The sequence below is a fragment of the Enhydra lutris genome, unplaced genomic scaffold, assembly GCF_002288905.1.
Source record: "Enhydra lutris kenyoni isolate GAN:26980312 unplaced genomic scaffold, ASM228890v2 scaffoldscaffold58, whole genome shotgun sequence".
NCBI classification, from domain to species: Eukaryota; Metazoa; Chordata; class Mammalia; order Carnivora; family Mustelidae; genus Enhydra; species Enhydra lutris.
This window is the reverse complement of record NW_019154142.1, coordinates 8,059,415-8,085,732: the sequence shown is the minus strand read 5'-3', so window position 1 is coordinate 8,085,732 and position 26,318 is coordinate 8,059,415. Positions and strand designations below refer to the sequence as shown.

Genomic DNA, 26,318 nt, shown 5'->3' with positions numbered 1-26,318 from the left:
AATTAATCCATGAAGTGGTCAGCTGTAATCAGTGTGCCAGTTTCATTTATGCTCCTTCACTGCCAAACCTGGGGGGCAGGGACTGCTTCAGTTTCTGCCCCTTCTCTTTGTGATGACCAAGGTATAAAGGCATCTCTGCTGCATTAAACTTTAAACTTCACATTATCCTTATGTTTCCTGATCTTGACAGATTCTATTCACCTGGTCTGTTCACAAGACCATTAAGTTCCTGATTTCTTCAATTTTGGAGGGGTGCAGGGGAGCACAGCAAGTGGCAAAAAGCAAGGATGGAAAAAGAGCTAGACCTGTTTCTGGGCAGTTCTGGGCAGTACTATATACTACATATAGTCAAAATTTTCTGAAACATTCTGATTACTCAGTAGTGCATTGCACAGCCTCATGAGGAATTTTATACTACCCTTCTTGGTGTCTTCAAGAAGGTGTATGCCAGTCCTGGGAAGATTTCAAAATAAAAAGACTCAATAGTATCGCTGTAATCCATTCCTAACAAATTTTACAGCTAGGAAATCTTGCCCCACTTAATTTTAATCGATCTTGCAACAATTTAAGTGCATTTTTTTCTTTCTCTGTCTTTGGGAGGAGCTGATCACAATCTCCAACCATGATGTTCCACACTATGAAGAAAAACATGTAAAATAAATATCATGATCCAATTAAAGTAATGACTCAAGCAAAGGTGAGGAAAAAGGCAAAGTCCCTTGGCTGGAAAAAGTTTTACTCCATTCAATTAAATTCTGTGATTACTTACTAAAGGCTTTCTATGTAACAAGTATATTCTGGACAATAGAAATATAGAGACAAAGTTATTTCTTTCAAAAAGATCATAGTCTTAGAAACACTTATATTGCTATCAGAGGTCCAAAATAAAGGATCCAAATAGGCCAATTAATCCATGAAGTGGTCAGCTGTAACTGCATCTCAAATGGTGAAATGAAGAGCATATGCCCAGTCTTTTTTCTCCCAGCTTTACTGAGGAATAACGGACAGATATACTTGTATATATTTAAAGTGTACAACATATGCCCAGTCTAAAGGAAGCAACCACCACTTGACACCAGCTGATCAAGACCATGGAGAATGAAAGCTCAATGGTGTCATATCTTCCGATTTTTCGAAGGGACAGAAAGCTGGAGGAATGAGCAATTTCAATTGGAGAAACCATGGAATACTTATCAAAAAGGCTAATATTTGAGTCAAGTCCCAAGTTAAGCAATGTTTACCAGGTATGAATATAGATGGTTTACTTCCTGCGGCTCCAGCTTAGGGTGGAAAGTGGAGAGAGTGGCCGAAGTGACTAGAAAGGAAGGATATTTTGCCATGCACAAGTCAAACTGTATCCTCCAGAACATGGGAAGCTGCTAACGAGTCTGTGACTCTGTATCACAGGTTAGAATTTATCTATCTGCGGGAAACTTACCAACCTGCCATTCAGTGAGATTTCAAGATCTGATAGGCATATAAAGAGCATATAAAGAGCCAGGCACCTTGCTTATGATCCAAAAAACTAGACTGGGCATCACCATATCTAAACATTTGTCTTAGGCCCCTAACTACTGGGACATCTAAGTGCCCCATAGTCCAGTAGCGGCAATGACTGCTTCAACACACAGCAGCCAATTTACCCATGGAGAGGAGTACTGGAGAGCTTTGGGAGATCTACCACTCCCAGATGTTCCCCCTTAATCCTGGCAAGGGTAAAAAAGTGACAGTACCTTAATCATTGTTAAAATGACTTAGAGATTATAAAACCTCTCGACAAACATTATTCTCATCCACCTAAGAGACCCTCGGCTCCCTATTTTCTACTTTGTCTGGGTTTGTAACCCATCCGCAATGACCAACTGTATTCATATTTTGAAATCCTCTATATTAAACCAATTTCAAAAGTTCTAAAATCTAACTCAGGGCCACATGTTAATCAGCAACTACTATTTTCTTCATATGCCTAACCTATTAGTCAATCCTATTTTACTGGCAAGTGATTAATGAAAATATAATAAACTGATGCAAAATTAATCTACATTTTGCTCCAGAAAGGATGTTTATTTTTGCCATGGATATTTCCTATTTTCCAGTTAGGGAGGGAGAAATAAAACTATGTTGTCACCTAAGTCTTTCATTCAAGATTCACAACAACATAGGTGCTATTATTATACCCATTTTTGCTGGTGAGAAAACAGAAGTCTGAGTAGTTAACATGCCCAAACAGCAGCTAATAAATGACAAAAGCCAAGGCTGACTCCAGTTCAGTCGTCTTCCAAAGCTGTGTTTTCCACTACACCACATAGCTTCAACTGCTACTATTTCTCATGCTAACAGTCCTGGCCTCCACTTCTACCTTATACTTGTACAGTGCAGCATATCTTTCAAACTCCACCCCAGTTTTTTCCTAAGTTGACCAGGTAAATGCAGGAGTACTTTTAAATCTAAATTAAAGTTCTAAGGACAGGGGACGTCCGCGTGGCACAGTCAGTTAAGCATCCAACTGAGGTGGAGGTTATGATCTCAGCTCAGGGTCCTGGAATCAAGCCCCACGTCAAGCTCTGCACTCAGCACGCAGTCTGCTTGAGATTCTTTCTCCCTCTCCCGCTCATGCTCTCTCTTCCTCTCTCTCTCTCCCTAAAATAAGTAAATAAACCTTTAAATAAAATAAAATAGCTTTATACAAAAAAATTATAAGGCCAGGACTACCAATTTCTTAGATGTTCATTTCTGGAGCTCCTTTCTATGTACTCACAAAATTGTATCATACACACTCTATTGTCACTCTCGTGTTTTAATCATGGGTACTACAGAACAAAATGTATTTGAGAAAAATACATAATACTTAAAAATAGTAGTACTACATAAAAATGCTTTTTTTTTTAAGATTTTATGTATTTATTTGACAGACAGAGAGATCACAAGTAGGCAGAGAGGAAGGCAGAGAGAGAGAAGGAAGCAGGCTCCCCACTGAGCAGGGAGCCCGATGGGGGACTAGATCCCAGGACCTTGAGATCATGACCTGAGCTGAAGGCAGAGGCTTAACCCACTGAGCCACCCAGGTGCTCTACATAAAAATGCCTTTTTTTTTTTTTTTAAAGATTTTACTTATTTATTTGACAGAGAGAGCTTACAAGTAGACAGAGAGGAGAGGGAAGCAGGCTCCCCACTGAGCAGAGAGCCTGATGTGGGGCTCATGACCTGAGCCGAAAGCAGAGGCTTTAACCCACTGAGCCACCCAGGCGCCCCTAAAAATGCTTTCAATAAAAGTTTTGTATATACTATAAATTAGTCCCGTGAAAATACATGACATTCCTTTTAAATATACAGCAACAAAAAAGAACATCAAGTTAGAAATGGTGAAGATTTGTGAAGCCCTTTCAATTTCGAGTATAAATTAAATTTCATTTACTTGTTGATACTTTAACAATTTAAGATATAGAAAGTACCTGTACCAGAGCCCCTATGTTATACAGAATATGTGCATGCAAATTATCAATGTTTGAAAACTTCCAAAATACTACTGTTAAGTTTTTAGAGTATGGTATAATACTTATTAGACCTACCTCTAACCTCACAACTCTGGAAATAAAACCAACTCAGTTTGCTTAAAAAAAAAAAAAAAAAAAATTCTTTGGAGCAAATGAAATAAACTTCCAAGGAGATTCCAAAAGAATGGTAATTTTTAAAGCTATTTTTAAATATTTGTTAAAATGAAGTTTCAGTATACAGAAATAGAAAAAAATGAAAGGTTTTGAGTAAGCTTTGGTGAGTCATAGGAAGAAAAGCAAGCACAGCTGCACTCCATAAACTAAAGATTTGTATCTAGAACTTCAAATAAGTATTAAATCAGACACAACTATCTGAATGGTTAACATCTAGTGCCCATTTTAAAACCTACTCCAAGGCAGCTATTTTTAGAAAAACATTCATTAAACTCTTCAAACCACAAGCACAGATGAGTATTTTTTGGTAACTAAAGGGCCTCTAAGGTGTTACACACACACACACACACACACACACACACACACACACATGCACACACACAGGAAAATTCTGTGTAAAAGGATAAAGAAGGGATAATTATAGAATATAACAGTATTGATGAAAAGCAGCTGGCAATACAGTAGTGATGAGCAATATGAAAAGAGAGAGATATGGGTATCTGAATCTTAATTCGTTAAAATCTAAGCACAAAGAGTTAAGTATTATAGCACTTCAAAACCTATGATCAATTTATCCGTATTAACTGGGCCCCAAATCACACAGACTCATGAGTATTCCTCATCCTTGAGTGGTATGTTACATTTTTAAAGGATAAAAATTCAGTCATCCATTATTGCCTTAAATGATTTGTATTAAAATATCATTTAAATATGTCCAAATATAGAAATTATAAACACTGTATGGTTATAGTTCTTATAGAACTAAAATAAATAAAATTACAAATTGAGTACAAAACTTAGTCAAATTGTCATTAGTTTACTATGACAGATGATGGTACTTGACCTAAACTAAGTTGCAATTCCCAGTATGAAAATGGTTCTGACTGTCCTGGTAGTTCTTTGGAAAAAGCGAAGCCCATGGTGTAAAGATGTGATTCACGAACCACTTTTCTCTATTCAAACTATCAACTTTTATTCGTATAACATACTGTTCTTCCTCAGTCTCCCAACTGGGCCCAGAAGATTCTCCCTTCACTCTTGACACCAGAAAAGGATTGGTGAGGGGGCACACTACAGTCATTACTAACCGTTCCAACAGCTCTTGCTAGGGCTAAGGATTTGGGTGGGAGGAACTGCAACTGACATGGACTCCCTAAACTCAGAAAGTGCAGAGGAGCTCAGGGAAGGTTGGGTGGGTCCAAGTGGTAGCTGTTAATTGCCAGAAGCAAAGTGGACATGATGATCCAACAAGGAAGCAGGGTAATATTCGGTAATCTCAGGCTTTGCTGTGATAGGCAGAAATCCCTACCTATATTTCATTAATCAGACCCAAGAATTCAAATGAAAGGCCATCCCACTAAGATCTGTTTGGATTTAAATAGCTAAAAACAATCAACTCTACATTTAGTGAACAGAGAGCAGTATGAGACACTTAAGAGAGTCATGACCTCTGACCCAAAGCCAAGACCCACAGTTGTTGAATGAATTGGAGGCCAATTCCCTTATGGAAGACCTTTTTTTTCAAATGGATCTCTAGCCATTTACCCAGGTAATCATGAGCTAGTGAAAGGGAAATACCCAATGCCCTTGATGATTACCTACTAGCTCTGAGCTAACATTAACTCTTAGGAATTAAAAATACCCCACTGGCCCATGGTCAGAGTGACGACTTATGAGTCATGCAGAGAGATGGAGTTCCAACTCAGCCTCTTCTCACAGTAGTCACTGTGAGACTAACACATCCTACTTTTCAGATATTCCCACAAACTGACAGAATCCCACAATGGCTCTCTGGCTCAGGAGGAAGGAATATTACAGTAAAAAGTACAAAGGAGAAGCTGAATGAATTTCATTTCTTTATCAAAATCACTGCATTTTTAGGGGAAATTTCTAAAATTTCTAAAGGAAAGGTGAGATGTTGATACCAGACAAAGGGGTAACAAGTTCTGGGTGGGACACTCCTTGCTAAAATAGCAGGTATAAATACTGCCCTCCTCCCCTACAACATTATGACTGTATAGACAAGTCAAAAGATGCCTCCACCTATAATAATGTGTTGAACCTGTCAAAAGGACCCAATTAATACTGCACAGCCCCCCCCCCCCAGTTTTGGAACACGGCCATGGCCCCTTTAGCAAGCAAATGAAGTAACTATTTCCTTTTGAGAAAAATCACCTGGCTCACTAGTAGACTGGTGAAAACTAAATACAACAATGTTATATGACCATGCAATCCAGTAGCTCATCATTCATCATTATTGGATGCATTTAATTCTAAATTCCAGCAGGCCATCATCAAAGAAAACAGACACAGGCCTAAATGGGATCTGAATGCACAATTATGTTGCCTATCAGATCATGTACACTCCTACATGCCACCTACCCCTCAAGCTGCACCAATGGCTTCATGCAGCCACTAATCTCAGGATTAAGGGGGGGGGGGTCCTGCCCAGAATCTATTTTCCCTTTGTCTCATTACACTTCATCTTCCTTTAAGGAAATTCCTTTCCCTTATTCTGTGAGGTTTGAGTTGGTCTGAAATACAGTAGTTACCCCCTAACTGACCAAAGGAGAGGGCAATGACCCAGGCAGGGCAGCTCACAGTATACCATTTGCCAGTAAAGGAACTGATCTACAATAGTCACAAGATGAAAGAAAGGCCAAATTAATCTTCCCTTACAGGAATTTGCGCTTTGAGAAGCCATATGAGGACAAAAGGCAGCCAGAGCCAAAACTACATGAAAACAGTGCTGTACTGCAGAGAAATTGTCACAAAATTCATGCTTCTGATAACCCTTAGAGCTTCCCCAGTTTCCATTCTTTCTAAGGCCTGGTTTTCTAACTCCCCCTTTGAAACTGTGATCTACCTAGTGCTTTCCAATAAATTTCTTTTATTTGCTTAAGTAATCCAAAATCAATTTCTTCCTTTGCAATCAAACAACACTAACATTATTCTATACCCCCTTCCTAAAAGATAATAAATCCCTATGGCTTCAAATCTTACCTTCCAAATCTAGCTCATGTCTACTTCCATTAGGAGCACTGGAGCCATTCTAACTGCATTCTGGACATCTCCACATGCCACAAACACTTCAAGTTCAATAAATCTAAAAAAAAAAAAAAAAAAAAAAAATCCCCCTATACTCTGTACCCAAACATGCTTCTCCTCCTGCATGCCTTCTATCAATTAATGGTACCTCAACATACTCAATTATTTAGCTTATTCTTAGCTTAGCCTCAACTCTGTTCTCTTACTTTCAAAATTACCAAGTCCTGTCAACTCCACTTTGCAAATGTACCTTAAATCCATTTTTGATAATTCAATTCCACCACCTCTGCCCAAGTTCATACCCTACCCTCATATTCCTTTACCACCAAAAACACCTTCTCAATTTTTAATATTTAACTCAAGTCATTTCATTGAGCATTCCTGATTCATTAGCCCCCTACCTAGTGGACCCCTCTATTCTTTGTGTCTTCATTTTACTTGAAAATACTTTTAGTCCAACATGTGTAACATTTTATTACACTTACTGTTTTATGCATCTATTTCCCTTATTTGAATATAAATTTTGTTAAGGGGTAGGGGAGTTGCGGTTCAGTGCCTTGTGTTCTTTGAATCCCCTGGTAATAAGCACAGTACCTGGCCACTAGGGGACACAATTGACCAGCTGCTGAAAGAAGAAATGAATGGAAGAATGAAACTGGATCCCTATCTTACACCATTCACAAAAATCAACTTGAAGCAGGTTAAAGACTTATATGTAAAACCTAAAACTGTAAAACTCCAAAAGAAAACAAGGAAAAAGCTCCTTGACATTGGTCTTAGCACTAAAAACAAAAGCAACAAAACAAAAAACAAGTAATACTGTATCAAACAAATATCAAACTGAAAGCTTCTATACAGCAAACAATCAACACAATGAAAAGGTAACTATAAAATGGGAGAAAATATTTGCAAACCATATATCTCGGCAGCAAAATCATAATAACAGTAATAAACCAATGAAAATATGGGCAAATGACCTGAAAAGACATTTTTCCAAAGAAATCAGAAATGGCGATCAAGTACATGAAAAGGTGCTCAACACTAATCATTAGGGAGATGTAAATCAAAGCCACAATGAGATAATGCTTCACACCCCTTAGGATGACTTTTACCAAGAGACAAGAGATAGTAAGTGTTGGCAAGGATAAGGACAAAAGGAAATTCTTGTGCCCTACTGGTGGGAATGTAAACTGGTACAGTCATTATGGAAAACAATATGGAGGGTCCTGAAAAAAATTAAAAACAGAACTATCACAAGATCCAGAAAATCCCAGTTCTAGGTATCCATCTGAAGGAAATGAAAACAGTGGAATATATTCATCATGAGAAAGAAGGAAATCCTGCCATTTGCAAAAACACGGATGAACCCAGAGGACATTATGCTAAATAAAATAAGCCAGACAGGGAAAGACAAATACTGTATGATCTCACTTATATCTGGAATCTGGAAAAAAGGGGGGAAAATGCGGGGGTCAAACTCAACCCATATAAAAAGACAGCAGAATGATGATTACCAGGTACTGGGAGGGGTAGGAAAATTGGGGAGATGCTGGTCAAAGGGTAAAAGCTTTCAGTTGTAAGAAAATAAGTACTGAGTATCTAATGTACAGCATGGTGACTATAGCTAGTAACACCCTACTGTATACTTGAAATCTACTATGAGAGTAGATCTTCAGCATTCTCACCACGCACATCAGTGCACATACAAAGGTAATTATGTGAGGTAATCATCCTACAAGGTATACATATATCAAATAATCGCATTGTACACTATATATATATATATATATATATATATAAAATTTTACTTGACCATTCACCTCAATAAAGCTGTGCAGGGGGAGAAAGACTGGATTATAGCAACCTATAGAAATAACTAGATTATACCAACCTAGATTATAGCCAGGCCTTCCTGCCTCCAGTTTTTCTTTTCTGCAACCCACAACGTTCATAGCTACAAAAATCAGCTTTCAAAAGACATATCTATTCAAATCTCTCTACACTTAACCTTAGTGGTCTCCGCTGATCTCAAAATTAAATTAGATCTTAACACTACATAAAGAAGCTCCTCAAAATCTAGCTACGACTTTTCCTTTTTCATTTATTTCATTTATTTATTTATTTTTAAGATTTTATTTATTTATTTGACAGACAGAGATCACAAGCAGGCAGAGAGGCAGGCAGAGAGAGAGAGAGAGAGGAAGGGAAGCAGGCTTCCTGCTGAGCAGAGAGCCCAATACGGGACTCGATCCCAGGACCCTCGGATCATGACCTGAGCTGAAGGCAGAGGCTTTAACCCACTGAGCCACCCAGGCGCCCCCCCTTTTTTATTTTTAAAACAACTTTAATTCATATCAGCTTTATTCACAATAGCCAAAAGCTACAAGCAATCAAAATGTTCATTTAAGGTGAACAGATAAACAATTTGCTTATATCCATGCAGAGGAACACCCTTTAGCAATAAAAATGACACATTCAATAACAGTCACTAACAATAAAACATATACATTTTAAGTGTACAGTAAAATGTTTTGCCAAATGTGTACATCTGTGTAACTGCCACCACAATAAAGATATGATACATTTCTAGTATCCTAAAAATTCCTTTGTTCCCATTAAGGCCCCAAGCAAACAACTAAAGTGGATGCTTTCTGTCAGTATAATTTTACCTATTCTAGATTTTCCATGTAAATGAAATCATACAGCATGCATTCCTTTGTATCTGGCTTCTTTCACTCAGCATAATGTTCTTGAGATCCAACCATGTTATTGAGTGAATCATTAATCAACTCATTTTTCTTTCTTTTTAAAAATTTTTTTTAAAGATTTTATTTATTTATGTGACAGAGAGCAAGAGTAGGAACACAGGCAGGTGATGTGGGAGAGGGAGAAGCAGGCCTCTCTCACTAAGCAGGGAGCCCAATGCAGGGCTCGATCCCAGGACCCTGGGATCATGACCTGAGCCAAAGGCAGATGCTCAACAACTGAGCCACCCAGGCACCCCTCATTTTTCTTTCTGAAGGATATTCCATTCACCTGAGATAGACATTTAGATTGTTTCCGGTTTATGCCTACAGTAAATAAAACTGCTCTGAATAATTGTGTTAAAATCTCTGACTGCAGGGACACCTGGGTGGCTCAGTTGGTTAAGCGGCTGCCTTTGGCTCAGGTCATGATCCCAGGGTCCTGGGATGGAGTCCCACATCGGGCTCCCAGCTCAGCGGGGAGCCTGCTTCTCCCTCTGCCTGCTGCTCCCCCTGCTTGTCCTCACTCGCTTTTTCTCTCTCTCTGACAAAAAAATAAATAAGATTTTTTAAAAAAGACTGCACATTTTTTTTCCATTCTCTATCATTTCAATACCCTGCAGTGGGATTGCTGGATTATAAGGTACAAGGGTATGCTTAACCTTTTTTTAAAAAAAGACCAAATAGCTCTTCAGAGCGGCTGTACCATTTTATAGTCCCATTAGCAGCATAGGACAGTTTCAGCTGCTCCACATTCTCACCAACATTTACCGCGGTCAGACTTCCTAAATTTAGCCATTTTTATTTGTATGCAGTGACATCTCTTTCTGGTTTTACTTTGTTTGCATTTTGAGGTGACTAATGATGTTAAGCATGTTGTCATTTTCAATTTTACTAATTGGCTAGGTAACCTCTTTTGTAAAATGTCCAAATCTTTCCCGATTTTTGAGTTGGTTGTCTGCTTTAGTTGTAAGACTTCTTTGTATGTTCCAGCCCTTTGTCAGACATGGGTATATTTTATCCCACTCTGTGGCTTGCTCTTTTCTATCTACCTATCTACCTACCTACCTGCCTATCTGAGAGGGAGAGAGCACGCATGGTCAAGAGCAAGAGGGGCAGAGGAAGAGAGTCTTTAAGCAGACTCCCCGCTGAGCATAGAGCCCAAGGAGGGGCTCAACCCCACAACCCATGAGATCACGACCTGAGCAGAAACCAAGAGCTATATGCTCAACCGACTAAGCCACCCAAGCGCCCTATTGCCATTTTATTTTCCTAAAAGCATTTTTTTTAAGTGCAGTTTTAAATGTCAATGAACTCTAGTTCTTTTTTTCTTTTACAATTTTTTTCTTTTACACTTCATGCTTTCTAAAAATTCTCGACTTACTTCAAAGTCACAATTTTTTTCCCTGCGTTTTCTTTTAGAATTTTTGTATTTTAGTTTTTATGTTTAGGTATAGGATCCATTAAAAGGTCACTGTTCTTTATGGCATGAGGTTTCCCCCAGCACCATTTGTTGAAAATACCATCCTTTGCTCACTTAACTGCCTTGCTACCTTTGTCAAAAATGGATTACTATATATACCTGTGGGTCCATTTCAGAACTATATTCAGTCATAGTGATGTATATGCCTGTCTGTACACCAGTCCCTCAGAGTCTTGTTTACTGTAGCTATCTAGCAGTTTTGAAATCATGTGATGCTAGCATTGCACTATTATATTTCAAAATTGTTTTAGCTATTGTGAATCTTTGTAATCACAGATTAATTTTAGATCAGCTTATCAATTTTGACAAAAAATCATCTGTAGAAATTTTGATTGGGAGTATGCTAAATCTATAGATGAATTTGGGGAAGAACAGACATTTTAATAATATTAATTCTTCCAATCCATGAACAGGTATATTTATGTCATCTTTAATTTCTCCACCAGTGTTTTATAGCTCTCAATGTTCAGACTTTGTATATATTCTGTTAAATTTATCCCTCAGCATTTCATGTTTTTTATATTATGGCAAACATTTTGCAAATCCATTTACCAACTGTTTATTGCTGATATAAGGAAACACAATTGGTTTGTATATTTTGACATTATATAACTTATGCTTGCTATACTTGCTTATCAGCTCTAGTAGCTTTTTTTGTAAATTCTTAGGGATTTCCTAGCATGTGACGTTATTTAGTAATTAAGACTTGCTTTTCTTTTCTAACCCAATATGCTTTTAAATTCTTTTTCTTGACTGGCTAGAACTTCTGGTATAATTTTAACAGAAGAGGAAAGGAGAATATCCTTGAGTCCTGTCATAGAAAGCATTCAGTCTTTCACTATTAAGAGTATTAGCTGTAATTGTTCATGGAGCCTCTGTATCAGATTGGAAAGGGTACCTATTGCTATGTCTTCAATTCACTCATCTTTTCTTCTTCAGGGTCTAATCTACCGTTGAGCCAATCCAGATAAATGTTTTCCTTTTACATACTGAACTTTCAGTTACAGATATTACTTTTTTCAAAAGATTTTATTTATATATTTGACAGAGGACAGAGAGGCAGGCGGGGGGGAGGGGGGAGGCAGGCTCCCTGCTGAGCAGAGTGCCCGATGCAGGGCCTGATCCCAGGACCCTGAGAACATGACCTGAGCCGAAGGTAGAGGCTAAACCCACTGAACCAACCAGGCACCCCAGATATTACCCTTTACGTATTTTTTCTATCACATGTATCATTATTCTTGCTTTCTTTTAAAAACTTGAGGATAGGAACCCTCCTACGCTGTTGGTGGGAATGCAGGCTGGTAATGCCACTCTGGAAAACAGTATGGAGGTTCCTCAAAAAGTTGAAAATACAGCTACCCTACCACCCAGCACCCATACTAGTGGGTATGTACCCCAGAGATACAAATGTAGTGTTTCGAAGGGTCACCTGCACCCCAATGTTTATAGCAGCAATGTCCATGCCAGCCAAACTATGGAAAGCGCCCAAATGTTCGGAGACAGATGAATGGATAAAGAAGATGTGGTCTATATATATAATGGAATATTACGCAGCCACAAAAAAGAAAACTTGCCACTTGCAACGACGTGGGTGGAACTACAGGGTATTATGCTAAGTGAAACAGATCAATCAGAGAAAGACAATTATCATATGATCTCACTGATTTGTGGAATTTAAGAAACAAAAGTTCATAGGGGAAGAGAGGAAAAAATAAAACAAGACAAAACCAGAGAGGGAGACAAAACATAAGAGACTCTTAATCATAAGAAACAAACTGAGGTTGCTGGAAGGGAGGTGGTAGGGGGATAGGGTACTTGGGTGAGGGGCATTAAGGAGGGCATGTGATGTTATAAGCACTGGGTATTACATAAGACTGATGAATCACAGACCTGTACCTCTGAAACCAATAATATATTATATGTTAATTAATTGAATTTAAGTTAAAAAATGTTTTTTAAATTAAAATAAAAAAAATAAAAACTTGAGCATATTTATAATAAGTCTTGTCTGCTGATTCCATCATCAGTGTCTTACGGATCTGTTTCTACTGACTGATTTTTCTCCTGGTATATGTCATATTTTCCTGCTTCTTGAAATGTCCTGTAATTTTTAATTGGATGTTGGATATTGTTAAATTGTGCTGTTGAGTAACTGGATTTTAATCTTCCTTTTAAGAATTTCGGTGTGCTTTGGCTGGCAGTTCAACTACTTCTGGGTCAGCCTCATCTTTTCGAGACTTGCTGTTAAGCTTTATTAGGGAGTTTCTTGACCAGTCTGCCCTCTAAAGCTGGTTTATCCCTATTACTGAGGCATAATTTTCTAGGGTCTTTACTGAGTGCCTGGTTATTCAACAAAGTCTTTCCATAATGTCCAGTTAGAACTCAGATGCCTCCCAGCTCTGTGAGAACTCTGAGAACTGCCAGCTTATAGCTCCCCAGCCTCACAGATTTTCATCCTACGCATGTGCTGCTCATACTTCAACAATAGACTCAGGTGGGCCCCTCAGCTGTCTGGAGCTGTTCTCTGTATACTCCCTCCTCTTCCGTATTCTGCCCCACAATTTCCTGCTGCCTTCGCTTCCCCAAAATCTGATCTGTCTCAAACTCACCGATACCACCATCCTCTGCTCCTGTTCCCCTCTCTGTGTGGCTATTTGGAAAATACCTCCCAGCACAAAGCCAGAGTGACAGTTTTCATCTCATCTGTTTTCCCTTTCATAGAATCACAACCCTATACTGCTTCGTAATCCAAGAATACAACTGTTTCATATTTTTTGTCCAGTTTTCTATTTGTTTAGCATTCATTACTCTGTCTTGGCGGAAGTGACATATATGTTCAACCTATCCTTTATGTCTCATCCCACCCCATGTTCAGACCACACCAAACTACTACTTCTCTACTGCTGACTAAGCAATTTCTTCTCTTTTATGTCCCTGCCTTGGTCATTTCCTTTCCATCCAACATGACCCAACTCTTAGGTCATCTCATCTTTGCAAGTCTTCAATTTTCTGTAGAGATGTTTTTTTTTTTATCCCTGTCCCTCAGCATATCATTCACACATACTATAGCCTATATCCCAAGGTACTCTCACTATTAGCACATCTCCCCACTGAAATGAATTTCAATAATGAAAATTGCTAACACTTGGATACTTTTTATGTGCCAGATACTCTTCTAAGCACTTTACCTATATTTACCCATTTAATTTTCATAAAACCCTAGGATATAGGTACTATTATTATTCTCATTTTACAAAAGAGGAAACTAAAACACAAAAAGGTTAAGGAAATTGCCTGAGATCACATAGCTTGGTAGTTGTAGAGACAGGACATAAATCTAAACAGTCTGATTGTAGAGCTCATGCTCACTATACCGTCTCTGATGAATTCCTGAAGGGAAGCAACTGTGTCTTATTCTTGTTTGTACATTCCATGCCAAAAGCACCTCAAATATTTGTGGAATGAATTAAAATTTTTAATTTTCTCCTAGTCATCCAAAAAAAAAAAAAAAAAAGTCCTTCATAAGTAACGCAGGTTTTCAGTCGGTAATTACAGAACTGTATCTAGAAAAGGTCTTTTATAAACATGGAAGAGACTAAAATTAAATTTCTAATAATAAATTCAAAGATCTCTGAAGAATTTTAACATGCAGAAAAGACTAATAAGGCTTTATAGGTAGCCAAGTAACTGTAGTGAACTAGGAACAAAAAGTGTCTGCCAAGGAATCAACATCCCCTTAGAGAGAGATGAAATGTCATAATTTGTCTCCATTAAATGATACTAAATTAGTCCTACCTATGTAAATGTGCAATAGAGATCAAAGCAAAAGTAAAAAGATAAGAACATTTAAACAAAAATTTAATCCTAAAAGCCAAATATGTCAACAGTAATCAACGAAAACAAGTAAGGCCATATTACTCAATATCAACTATGTATAAACAACAAAAATTTAATTCTATGTGAAAAAAGTAAGTCATTACCTTAGAAATAATAAAGTGTCCTCTATATGATTATTAAAACATTTCAATTCTTGACAGTAGGTATATATAAAACTAAAAGTACTTCAAACAAAATAATCCAGGAATACCCTGCCTTTCAAAAGTTCACATTAGAGCCACTTTGCTTTACAAAAGACATATTAGTTCACTGACCAAAAGAAATACAAAGAGGGGGGCGCCTGGGTGGCTCAGTTGGTTAAAGCCTCTGCCTTCAGCTCAGGTCATGATCCCAGGGTCCTGGGATCAAGCCCCGCATCGGGCTCTCTGCTCAGAGAGAGAGAGCCTGCTTCCACCTCTCTCTCTCTGCCTGCCTCTCAGCCTACTTGTGATCTCTGTCTGTCAAATAAATAAATAAAATCTTAAAAAAAAAAAAAGAAAGAAATACAAAGAGGATTTTCACTTTTATGAAAAAAGGCAAAAAGCAAAAATAGCATTCAACGTTTGTTTTGCAATGAGCCATTACAGAAGCAGCACACACCCGGAGCAGCGAGACTGGAACCACCAAGCTCCTTCCCTGGGAACTACACTCAGCATCTTAGCATCAAACTGCCATAGCTTTGAACTGTATCTGTGAGCATCTGTGCTTTATCTCGATTTATTCTGTGCATTCGTTAGCAAGATGTGTCCTAAGATATCAAAAAAAGCCTAAGGGAGATTATTTTTTGGGTCTGGGAATACTCTAAAAGTTTTCCATATAAATTAACGGTAATTGCTTCTTTTGCTTGATGCCATTTTGGCTTATCAAAGGTTTCATAGGAACGCTCTACTTTCAGATAGTAGGGGAGATCTGTAATGATTTATACAGAAATTTAAATGATTAAAAATAAAAAATATATATTTTGCACAAGTGGATAATCACATTTAATCAGCAAGGTAATAACCAACCACAGGGTACAAGTTGTGAGGAAAAAAGGGTTGATATACTGTTGCCACGTTCAACCTCCACCACGTTACCAATCTACATCAAATACCCGGGCTTCTAGTCCATCCCAAAGCCCACTGTCCAGCTTGGACAGGTCCACAATATCTCATACAAAGTCCCTGAAACCAATTCAAAATTTTTCTGATTTTAGGAAAGTGCCTTCTACCCTGCACTCCAGTAGGATCTGGGGCAGCACCCTGTAATCAAACACATGAATATTTCTGCAGCAAAAATGCATGAATATTCACATTAAGTGGAATAAAGAAAGATTATAAATAATTGCTCATCAGTTCAGGTCAGATTTATGAGCATGAAAAAACATTCTGTTTTCTGAGCCTTTAGGATTTTTCTTTTTTTTTAAAGATTTTTTTTTTAAATTTATTTGACAGACAGAGATCACAAGTAGGCAGAGAGGCAGGCAGAGAGAGAGAGAGAGAGGAGGAAGCAGGCCTCCCGCAGAGCAGAGAGCCCGATGTGGGGCTCGATCCCAGGACCCTGGGATCATGACCCGAGCTGAAGGCAGAGGCTTTAACCCACTGAGTCACCCAGGCGCCCCAGCCTTTAGGATTTTTAAATAGTAGGAAAAGGATCATAGATCTGTGTTACCACATTGCATCCAATCTGCTCACTCCCTGCTTGAGAAATGACAATGGCTCCCTTACCTGCCATATTCAATTACAACACTAATTTCTATACTAGTATAGAAATGGCAACACCTTTGGAAATCATTTATTCAAACTCCTTACTTCATTGCTTAGGAAACTAAAGCCCAGAAAACATGGAATAACTTACCTTGGGTCATACCGTTACCTACTGACAGAATAAAACTAGAACATGCAGGTCTCCTGTCTCCTAAGCCTACTGCTTGTTTGTTGGTTAATTCACTCATTCATTCTCTCTCTCAATTCAAAGTGATTCTTTTCAGCTTTTTAAAATAATTAAATAATTACAGACTCACAGAAAGTTACAAAAATAGTATAGAGTCCTATGTATCCTTTATCTGGCTTTCCTCAGTCTTCAGCTGTAATACAGTATATGAAAACCAAAAATTAACATTCGTCCATTAATGTTAACAAAAACTACAGACCTAGGAGCCTGAGTGGTTCAGTCAGTTGAGCGTATGACTCTTGGTTTTGGCTCAGGTTGTAATCTCATGGATTGTGAGATCAAGCCCCACGTTAGGCTCTGCGCCCAGCATGGAGTCTGCTTCGATTCTCTCCCTCTGCTCCCATCCCTCTGCTCTCTCTCTCTGTGTCAAACAAATAAATCTTAAGATAAAACAAAACACAAAACTACAGCCTTATTCCATTTTCAGCATCTTTCTTAACCTGTATTCATTTGTATGTGTCAGTGTACATAGTTTTAACACCTTTATCCCGTGTAGAGATTCATGTAACTATCAAAATCAAGATACTGGGGCTGCCTGGGTGGCTCAGTGTTAAGTTAAGCCTCTGCCTTCAGCTCAGGTCATGATCTCGGGGTCCTGGGATCGAGTCCCGCATCGGGCTCTCTGCTAGGCAGGGAGCCTGCTTCCTCCCCTCTCTCTCTCTCTCTCTCTCTCTCTGCTTGCCTCTCTGCCTACTTGTGATCTCTCTCTGTCAAATAAATGAAATCTTTAAAAAAAAATCAAGATACTGAAATATTTAAAAAAAAAATTAAAAGATACTGAAATGTTCCATCACCACAAAATACCTCTTTGTATTTATATCCTCCCTGCTGCCCACTCTGTCCCTGACTCTAGCAAGCATTAATCTGTCCTCCATCTCCATAGTTTTGTCATTTTTGAGAATGTTGTATAAATGGAATCATAAAGTATTACAGGGGCCAAGGGCAGGCTGTCCCAAGATTGGCTACTTTGGCATGAACATTATTTTGAGTTAAAAGCAATTGAAACTCAGCAGATCAAGGAAAAACTCTTCACCTCCCCCTCAACTGCATGCTCATACCAGGAAGAGAGCTATTAACAGAGACTCCTCTTTCCCTGAGAAACTTATCTGAATAATTGGGCAACATTTGTTTCCAAATATCTCCTTTCACCTTCCTGCTAATGGTCTTTCTCCACTTTGTAATACCCAGACCCCTCCTCCTCTTCTTAGCCCATATAACCATCTCCTTGCTTCATTTCTTTGGAATTTCATGTCTATGTGAATTCCCCACATATATGCTATTAAATTTGATTTTCTCCTGTTAATCTGTCTCATGTCATTTTGATTCTTAGTCCAGCTAAAAGGATCTTGAAGGGTAGAGGAAATTCTTTCTTTCCAACAATATATAAACTTCTGAGATTGACTTTTTCTTTGTGGTAAGACACACATAAAATTTACTATCTTAGCCATTTTTTAAGTGTACAGTTCACTATATTCACAATGTTGTACGACCAATCTCCAGAACTTTTTCATCTTACAAAACTGTAACTCTATGCCCTTGGCAACCACCATTTTACTTTCTGTGAATGGGACTACTCTAGATTCCTCATATCAATGAAATAATACAGTATCTGTCTTCTTGTGACTGGCTCATTTGACTTAACATAATATCCTCAAGGTTCACCATGTTGCAACATGTGCCAGAATTTCCTTTTTAGGGCTGAATAATATTCCATTATATGTACACAATATTTTGTTTATCTATTCACCTACTGATGGACATCTGGGCTGCTTCCACCACTAAGCTATTGCAAATAATGCTGCCATGAACATGAGAGAATGGACATCTCTTTGAGACCCTGCTTTCAATTTTTTTTGGCTATATACCCAGAAGTGAAATTGTTGGATCACATGTTAATTCTTTAATTTTTCTGAGGAAACACCATACTGTATTCTGTAGTGGCTTTTTATATTCCCACCAGTAGTGTGGATTGACTTATCCCATTCACCCTAATTCTTTCCAGATTCATTCAAATTGTTGTATGAATAAATAGTTATTTTCATTGTTGAACAGGGTTTCATTGCATGGCTGCAATATCGTTTGTTCAACAATTCACCATTGAATGACATCTGGGTTATTCCAACTTGGGGCTATTACATATAAAGTTGCTATAAACATTTGAGTATAGGTTTTGACCTAAGTTTTTACTTCTCTGGAGTAAATTCTCTGGAGTACGATCTCTGGTTTGTCTGGGAAGTGTATGTTTAATTTTATAAGAAACTGCCAAGCTGCTTCTCAGTGCAGTTGTACCATTTTTACATTCCCATCAGCAACGTTAAAAGAAATCTGGTTTCATTCCTCTGCATCTTCACGAGGACATCAGATTGTCAGTACTTTACATTTTAGCCTATCTAGCAGGTAAGTAGCAGTTATCTTATCATGGTTTTAATTTACATTTTTCTAATGGCTAATGTTACATATGTTTACCTGCCACCTTCTCATACACTTACTTCTCATCTTTACAGGGTCTTTCTGCTCATTTTCTCATTGTATTGTTTACTTTCTTAACCATTGAGTTTAGAGAGTTTTTTTTACATATTCTGGATACAAGTCCTTCAGATATTTGATTTACAAATATTTTCTCCTCATCTCTGGCTAATATTTTCATTCTATTAAGAGGGTCTTTTATAAAGACTTTAATTTTTTTTTAAGATTTTATTTATTCATTCAACAGAGAGAGAGAGAGGAGGAAGCAGGCTCCCCACCAAGGAGAGAGCCCGATGCGGGGCTCGATCCCAGGACCCTGGGATCACGACCCGAGCCGAAGGCAGAGGCTTTAACCCTCTGAGCCACCCAGGCGCCCCAAGACTTTAATTTTTTTTAAGATTTTATTTATTTGACAGAGAGAGAGAGAGAGCACAAGTAGGCAGAGAGGCAGGCAGAGGGAGAGAAAGAAGCAGGCTCTCTGCTGAGCAGGGAGCCCGATGTGGGGCTCAATCCCAGGACCCTGGGATCATGACCTGAGCCAAAGGCAGCTGCTTAACCAACTGAGCCACCCAGAGACCCCTATAAAGACTTTAATTTTGATGAAGTCAAATTCCTGACTCTTTTTTTCTCTTATGAAATGGGATTTTGGTGTTATGTCTAGTAACTGTTTACCTAGCCCCAGATCGTAGAGATGTTTTCTATTTTTCTTCTAGAAGTTATACAGTTTTACATTTCACATTTAAATTCATTTTACATTGATCTCACAGGTACCCATTTTCCTTTTTTTTTTTCCCCCTTAAGGTGTGAGGTGTAGGTCAGGGTTCGTTTTTTTGCCAATGATGTCCAATCATTCCAGCACCTTGTTAAAAAGACTATTCTCCTTCCACTGAATTGCTTTTGTACCTTTGTCAAAAATCAACTGGGCATATTGTGTTGATATTTCTGGGTTCTCTATTCTGTTCCATCAATCTGTCTATTCCTCTGCCAATACCACACTGTCTTGATCAATGAAATTATATCTATGACTTGACATAATGTAGAATGATTCCTCCTACCTTCCCCCCTCAATATTGTTTTAACTTTTTTAATTCCTTTCTTGCTGTTCATTTTACTTTACTGCACTTTCTTTTCAGGTTCTCCCTATACCCAGAAGAAGTATGATAGCCTAGGGAAAAAAGGAGAAAAAAGAATCACAAAGTAAACGATATGTAATATACTACAACTACCCTAAAATATTACCCATGTAATTTCTTCTTTTTTTTAAAGATTTTGTGTATTTATTTGAGACAGAGATAGCGAGCACAGTGGGAGAGTGAGAGGGAGAAGCAGACTCCCCACTGAGCACGGAGCCCTCACGTGGCTCAATCTCATGACCCTGAGATCATGACCTAAGCCAAAATCAAGAGTCTGGTGCTTACCCAGCTATGCCACCCAGGTGCCCCAAGATTTTAAATTTAGTCTCACTTCTGAATGTGTTAAAGTACACTTCTAGGCTCTTTTTCCTTTCATGATGAGATGGCATAGGTAAAGAAAGAGAAGGTAGTGGGTAATAAATTATAGTGATTTCCTTACCAAAAATCCCACCCTTCACCTAAATTTTGGGGTATTAAACATGATTCATCTCTAACATACCATGCAGATTTAAACAAAAGATAAAATGACCCAAGGGGTTAGAATATTGATTTGAGTAAATAGTAAGACACCCAAAATATGAAACTGTAAAAGAATTTAAAAAGTCCAGTTTCCTATGTTTAACTAAATCAACTACATGGGGTCTTTCCATCCTTGGCTAACATAATGACAGCATCTTCTTTTTTTTTTTTTTTTTTAAGAAAGGCAGACTGCCACATGCAGCACCTCATTTGGATGTGTCTGCAGTCTTGGAAGCTTCACTACCTTACATTCTCCTACAAATGGACCTTGAGAGCTTTTTTGGAGGTCCTAGCAGGGGAGTGCAGCTACTCGTATATCCTTGATGGAAGAACAGTCCTCTCCTCTATCGGGGAAGGTCATCTTCTTCAACAGAGCACACAGCTTCAGGAGGGACCCACATGGAGCAGTGAGGGAGGAAGGAGTCACCTACCTAGCCAGCCAGATCAGCCGAATCAACCCTGGCAATCAATGGGGTGACAGATGTTTCAGCCAGAGAGCCCTCGCATCCTTCCTCTTAATTATCAATGCTTTGCTGATAAGATTTCAACAAAATAAGGTGTACATCATTCAAAAATATATAGTTGCTTAATCCATGTTTTAGCTATAATTTACAATAATCACAGTCTGCTTACCCTTTGGATCAAACGCTTGGTCCACTACTAAAACAGATAAATATAGGACATCCTCCCCAAAGGTTTTTTTTGTTCTGCCCGTGAGTTCAGACTGTTTAAATTGTGATACACTATCAAAGCATAATAAAACCACATGCACGTTAGCTCTTCCTTTTCTCACAAAATAAAACAATTCATACATGTTACCACCTTTACTGCAACTTATTTATTTTGTTCCTCTCCACTTCTTTCACTGTGCTATGGTACTAGGCAGTCAGGGCAGGCTACAACCAGGAAATTTTAGAGCCAATTCGTCTTACAAGCTTTCATCTAGTGTGTCTCTGGTGGCTTTAGAAGGCATCTTCTCCAACACCCCTTCTAAGGCTCTGGCAACTAAGTAGATGAATTACAACTCTCAGAATATACACATTAATAAGGCCTTTCCCAGCTCTGCCCTTTTAACTTCAATGTTTTATTACAAAGACAGTAATATGCACAATACAACGTACCATTACAAGCCCTGCCACTAACACTACCATTACCACCACACGCAGTGAAACCCACTATTTGATTAGCAAAAATTAAGAAACTTCAAGGTTCTAATGCTATGAGAACATGGAGTAATCTGAACTCAGACATTGCTTATGAGAGTAGCAGCTGGTACAATCATTTTGGAAAGCAATTTGCTATTATTTACTAAAACTGAACACGTGCATACACTCCTCCTCCATCTAGTCTCTCAAGACAAGTACACCTGGAGATATGCGCAAGCACATTCACAGCAGCATTTTTCATAAAACAAAAATGCAAACCACTCAAATGCTGATTGAGAGAAGGCTATGGCATATTCAAACAACGGGATTTCATACACCAGTGAAAAACTAATGAAGTACAATTAAGCACGACATGGACAAATCTTAGGAACAATTACGGATAAAAAAGTAAGCCTAGCAGACTACAAGCAATAAGCTACCATATTTATAAATTTCAAAAGTGAGCAAAATTTAACATATTATTTAGAGAAACACCAATATAACTTTTAAAAAGGAAAAACAAACACAAAATCCAGTACACTGGGATTCAGGGACGTGGACTGGGGAGTACAGATAGTTTCAAAAGGATTGGTAGTTACAGCATTTAAATTAGATGGTAAGCTCATTCGTTTCATTAATAAGCCTTAAAACATATAAGTACATATGAATGTGTGTGTGTTTTGAGTGTATAACATCTAAAATCTACAGAGAATTAACATTCTAACTACAGGACAAGTTTAGCCCACTGATAAGATGATATTCCTGATACTGGAAACAATGCCAACAAGTAAAATCAATTTATTGTTATTTGGTCACTTCTGTAGTAACAAAGAAATGACAGGTGTCTCAAAAAATTATACTAAGAGGGTAAGCAAGAGAAGTAGGAGTGGCTGGAAAAGAGTAACATAAGGGATCCTTGTGGTGACAGAAATGTTCTGCATCTTGACTGTATCGATGTCAACAATCTACTTGTGATATTAGAGTATAGTTATGCCAGATGTTACCATTGGGAGAAACGGGTAAAGGGTACATTGGATCTCTATTATTTCCTCCAACAGCATGTGAATCTATAATTACCTCAAAATAAGTTTAATTTAAAAAAGGAAAACGGGGGAAATAAAGGTAATTTTTGTCTAGGTTTTCTCCACCTTGGTACTATTGACATTGGGAGGCCCGTAATTCTTCATTGTAGGGTCTATGCTGGGCATTACAGGGTGTTTAACAGCACCCCTGGTCTCTACCTACTAAGTGCCAATAGCATGCCCCAGGCATGACATCTCCATATACTACCAAATGTTCCTGAGGGGGCAAAACTGCCCCATCTGAGAACTAACTACAGCTCTACTCACAAAAGCAAGAGCTGTGGAAATGTTCCCAGTTGAAAGAGATGAAAGAGCCATGACTATTAACTGTAACACGTGATCCTAGGCTAGATCCTGAACTAGAGAAGAAAGAATACTATAAAGGACATTTCTGGGTCAATTAACAAAACTGGAATATCAATGGTATATTAATAAAGTACTGTATCAATATTAAATGTGTTTAAATTGATTACTGTTAAGACTATTCCTACACTTAGGAAATACACAATTACATATTTAGGCATAAGGGACCATGATGTATGCACTCTACTCTAAAACAATTCATTAAAAATGTGTGTATTTACACATAAATGTAAATAGTATGTACATATGTTTAGAATAGGGAATCTGATTAAACTATTTTTATTCTTGCAACTTTTCTGTATGCTTGAAATTATTTTCAAATAAAAACGGTTTTTTGTTTGTTTGTTTTTACTGGAAGCATAAGTTGTGGTCTTAAAATCCTAATAGCAAGTTTCACAGTAGTAGTCCAGAATAAGTGATAAAAATCCCAAGAGGACAGTGACTACTGACTGGATAGATTCTTACTTTAAGGCTGGGATATTCGTTGCAAAGAACCGTCTACCTTCAGCAACATCTCCCCCTCTCCATTTTTTTCTGGAGGCGACCACTGGAACAGTCCGGAACCGAAAATCAATCTATCCTATTTTTAAAAGACCATTTCCACAAAGTGACTTAAACCCACATCCCTACTCGATTTCTCTACAATTCACTGAGGCATCTTTACCCTCAATAATTAAGAAGCAGAAACGCGAGAAGACTACAGGTGTTTTCTCAAAACTAAACCACTTATCCGCTCAGCTGAGCAAATGGAGAAGAAAGTTAAAGTGAGTGGATTGGAGAAGAGACAACATCAAATGTCCAGGAGAGCTAAGGAAAGAAAGGAGTAAAAAGAAATAAGCAGGGAGTCAGTCTGATCGAGGCAGGGGGTGTCGGCCAGGAAAAAGGACTCGAGTGGGTGCGAGCGTGTCAGGAGGATAGGGAGTAAGTAGCTCACCTGGCCGTGGTAAGCAGAGGGTGCTGAGTCCCCACCAGCTTCCGCACCTGCATAGCGATGTTGCTGAGCTCGTCGCTCAGCAGGCAGCGGAGGCTCATGAAAGACGTGGGATAGCCCACGATCTTCTCTGCCTCTGACACCACTTGGTTCCAGTGGCCCGGGGACCTGGAGGACTGACCACGCCAGGAGCCCACCGAGGAGATGGTATCGAGGGACGGGGACCACCACCAGCGACGCGGGGAACCCGACACCCCGAGATAACGGGGCAAGCGCAACAGCAACTGCCAAAGGCTCATAGTTTGAGTCTGGGAATGTCAGGGACTTGGGGGTGTCCGGAGGTGGCGCGAGGGACAAACCAGGGGCAGAGGATGAACTTGCAGGAACTAGAAGAAAGCGGCAACTCCTGGCCCTCTGAGAAGGGTGAGTTCCTGGAATCGTGACCAGAAAAGCACTTTAACTGCAGCTTTCGGCGTTTCGGGTTACACAGTCAACTGCCGGAGCTCAGCACTGCCCCCAGCTATCTGGGTAGAAACCAGGGCCGCCTCCTAAATGGGGGATGCCATATTGGCGAGATGGAATACGGTCTGTCGTAAAGATAGAGGCGGGTAGTTCAGGACCAAAGACTGTTCCCTACTTTATGGCACAGTCGTGAACACCCCCGAAGGGGCGGGGCTTTGGAGGTGAGCCCCGGAAGGCGATGGGGTAGGGCGAAAGCTTAAGCTCCTCCCACACCCTCTCCTCACCCAAGGTTGGGAAGACCTCGGTTTCCTGGGAGTCGGTTAGGTCGTGGGAGCTGCCGAGTGGTACACTCGTGTTCGAAGCTTCGGCCCAGTCTGATTCATCAGGGCATGCCCAACGCCCAGCACAGAGTGGCGCACAGAAATATTTGTGTAATGGACGAGGGTCGGTGTCTGCCAAGTCTTTTCATGGCTCCCAGCCCGCCCGGAAGGAAGGGCGCCAGGCAGAGGTGCCGGTTCCCCTGGGAAGCCTCTCACAGCTGTCCACCAGCCCCTGGGTGGGGTAGTGGACCGGTGTGAGGGCGGCCCTCAGGGCGACTGGCCTTGGGAAGCTACGGTTCGCTACTCAGTAGTGGGACGCAAAGTCTAGGCGTGTGACTGAGCCCTCTTCGCCCTCAGTTCCCAACCGGACGGAAGGTGGCGTGGCCCGGCGGAAAGGGTTCTTTTTCCCCAAGGAATGCCCTTGATCCTCGTCTAATCACCAGCCTCCCCGCTGAGTCTCGGTTTCCCCCTGTGTACGGCCCAAGGCAGAAGCAGCCATGCCTCCACAGGGGTGCAGAGAGGCCCTGGCCCACCCTCTCTTGTCTTTTCCTTCGGAAGGACGCTTCGTTTCACCACCAGGATTCAACGGCCGTAGTGCTTTTCAATTACGGCTCATAATTAGCTCATTTTATCCCCAAAACAACTCCATTAAGTAGGTAGTGTTAGTATTCTCCATGTTTCATGTGAGAAAACTGAGGCACATCCAAGTGGTGTATATGGTCAAAGGCCACATCAGGCCTTTAACAAAGGGTGTTATCGCAGGCAGTCAGGTTTCTGCATCCATGCTCTTAACCACAGCACTACGTGAAGTAACAACCTACTAACCATTCCTTGCTCTTTATTGCTGAGGTGAAGCAGTCAGTGTGGTTATCATTCAAGCAATGCTACCTTCTGTTTTTTCAGGTATACCTAGTATCCTGCCCCTTTTCTCATCACCCAAAGCAAGTGTTAAAAAAAAAAAAAAAAAAAAAAAAAAAGCCCTGGTTAGGGGTGCCTGGGTGGCTCACTGGGTCAGGTAGTGATCCCAGAGTTGCTAGGATCCAGCCCAGCCTCTGGATCCCTCTGAGCCTGGAGTTTCTCCCTCTCCCTCTGCCCTTACACCCTCCCTTTTTCTCTCTCTCCCAAATACATAAATAAACAAACAAA

At 39.4% G+C, this 26,318-nt stretch overlaps 1 protein-coding gene across 2 annotated transcripts in view; it reads right to left on the bottom strand.

Annotated features, from left to right (window-relative positions):
* Positions 1 to 24,982, bottom strand: part of LOC111158280 (decaprenyl diphosphate synthase subunit 2) — a 272,132-nt gene extending 247,150 nt beyond the window's left edge. The window contains exon 1 of one of the 2 annotated variants that reach the window (XM_022520211.1): positions 24,394 to 24,982. In XM_022520211.1, coding sequence (XP_022375919.1) covers positions 24,394 to 24,689 — 296 coding nt within the window. In that variant the 5' untranslated portion in view covers positions 24,690 to 24,982. The remainder of the gene's footprint in view (positions 1 to 24,393) is intronic. The other variant, XM_022520212.1, reaches the window with a different exon arrangement.
* Positions 24,983 to 26,318: the final 1,336 nt, after the last annotated feature.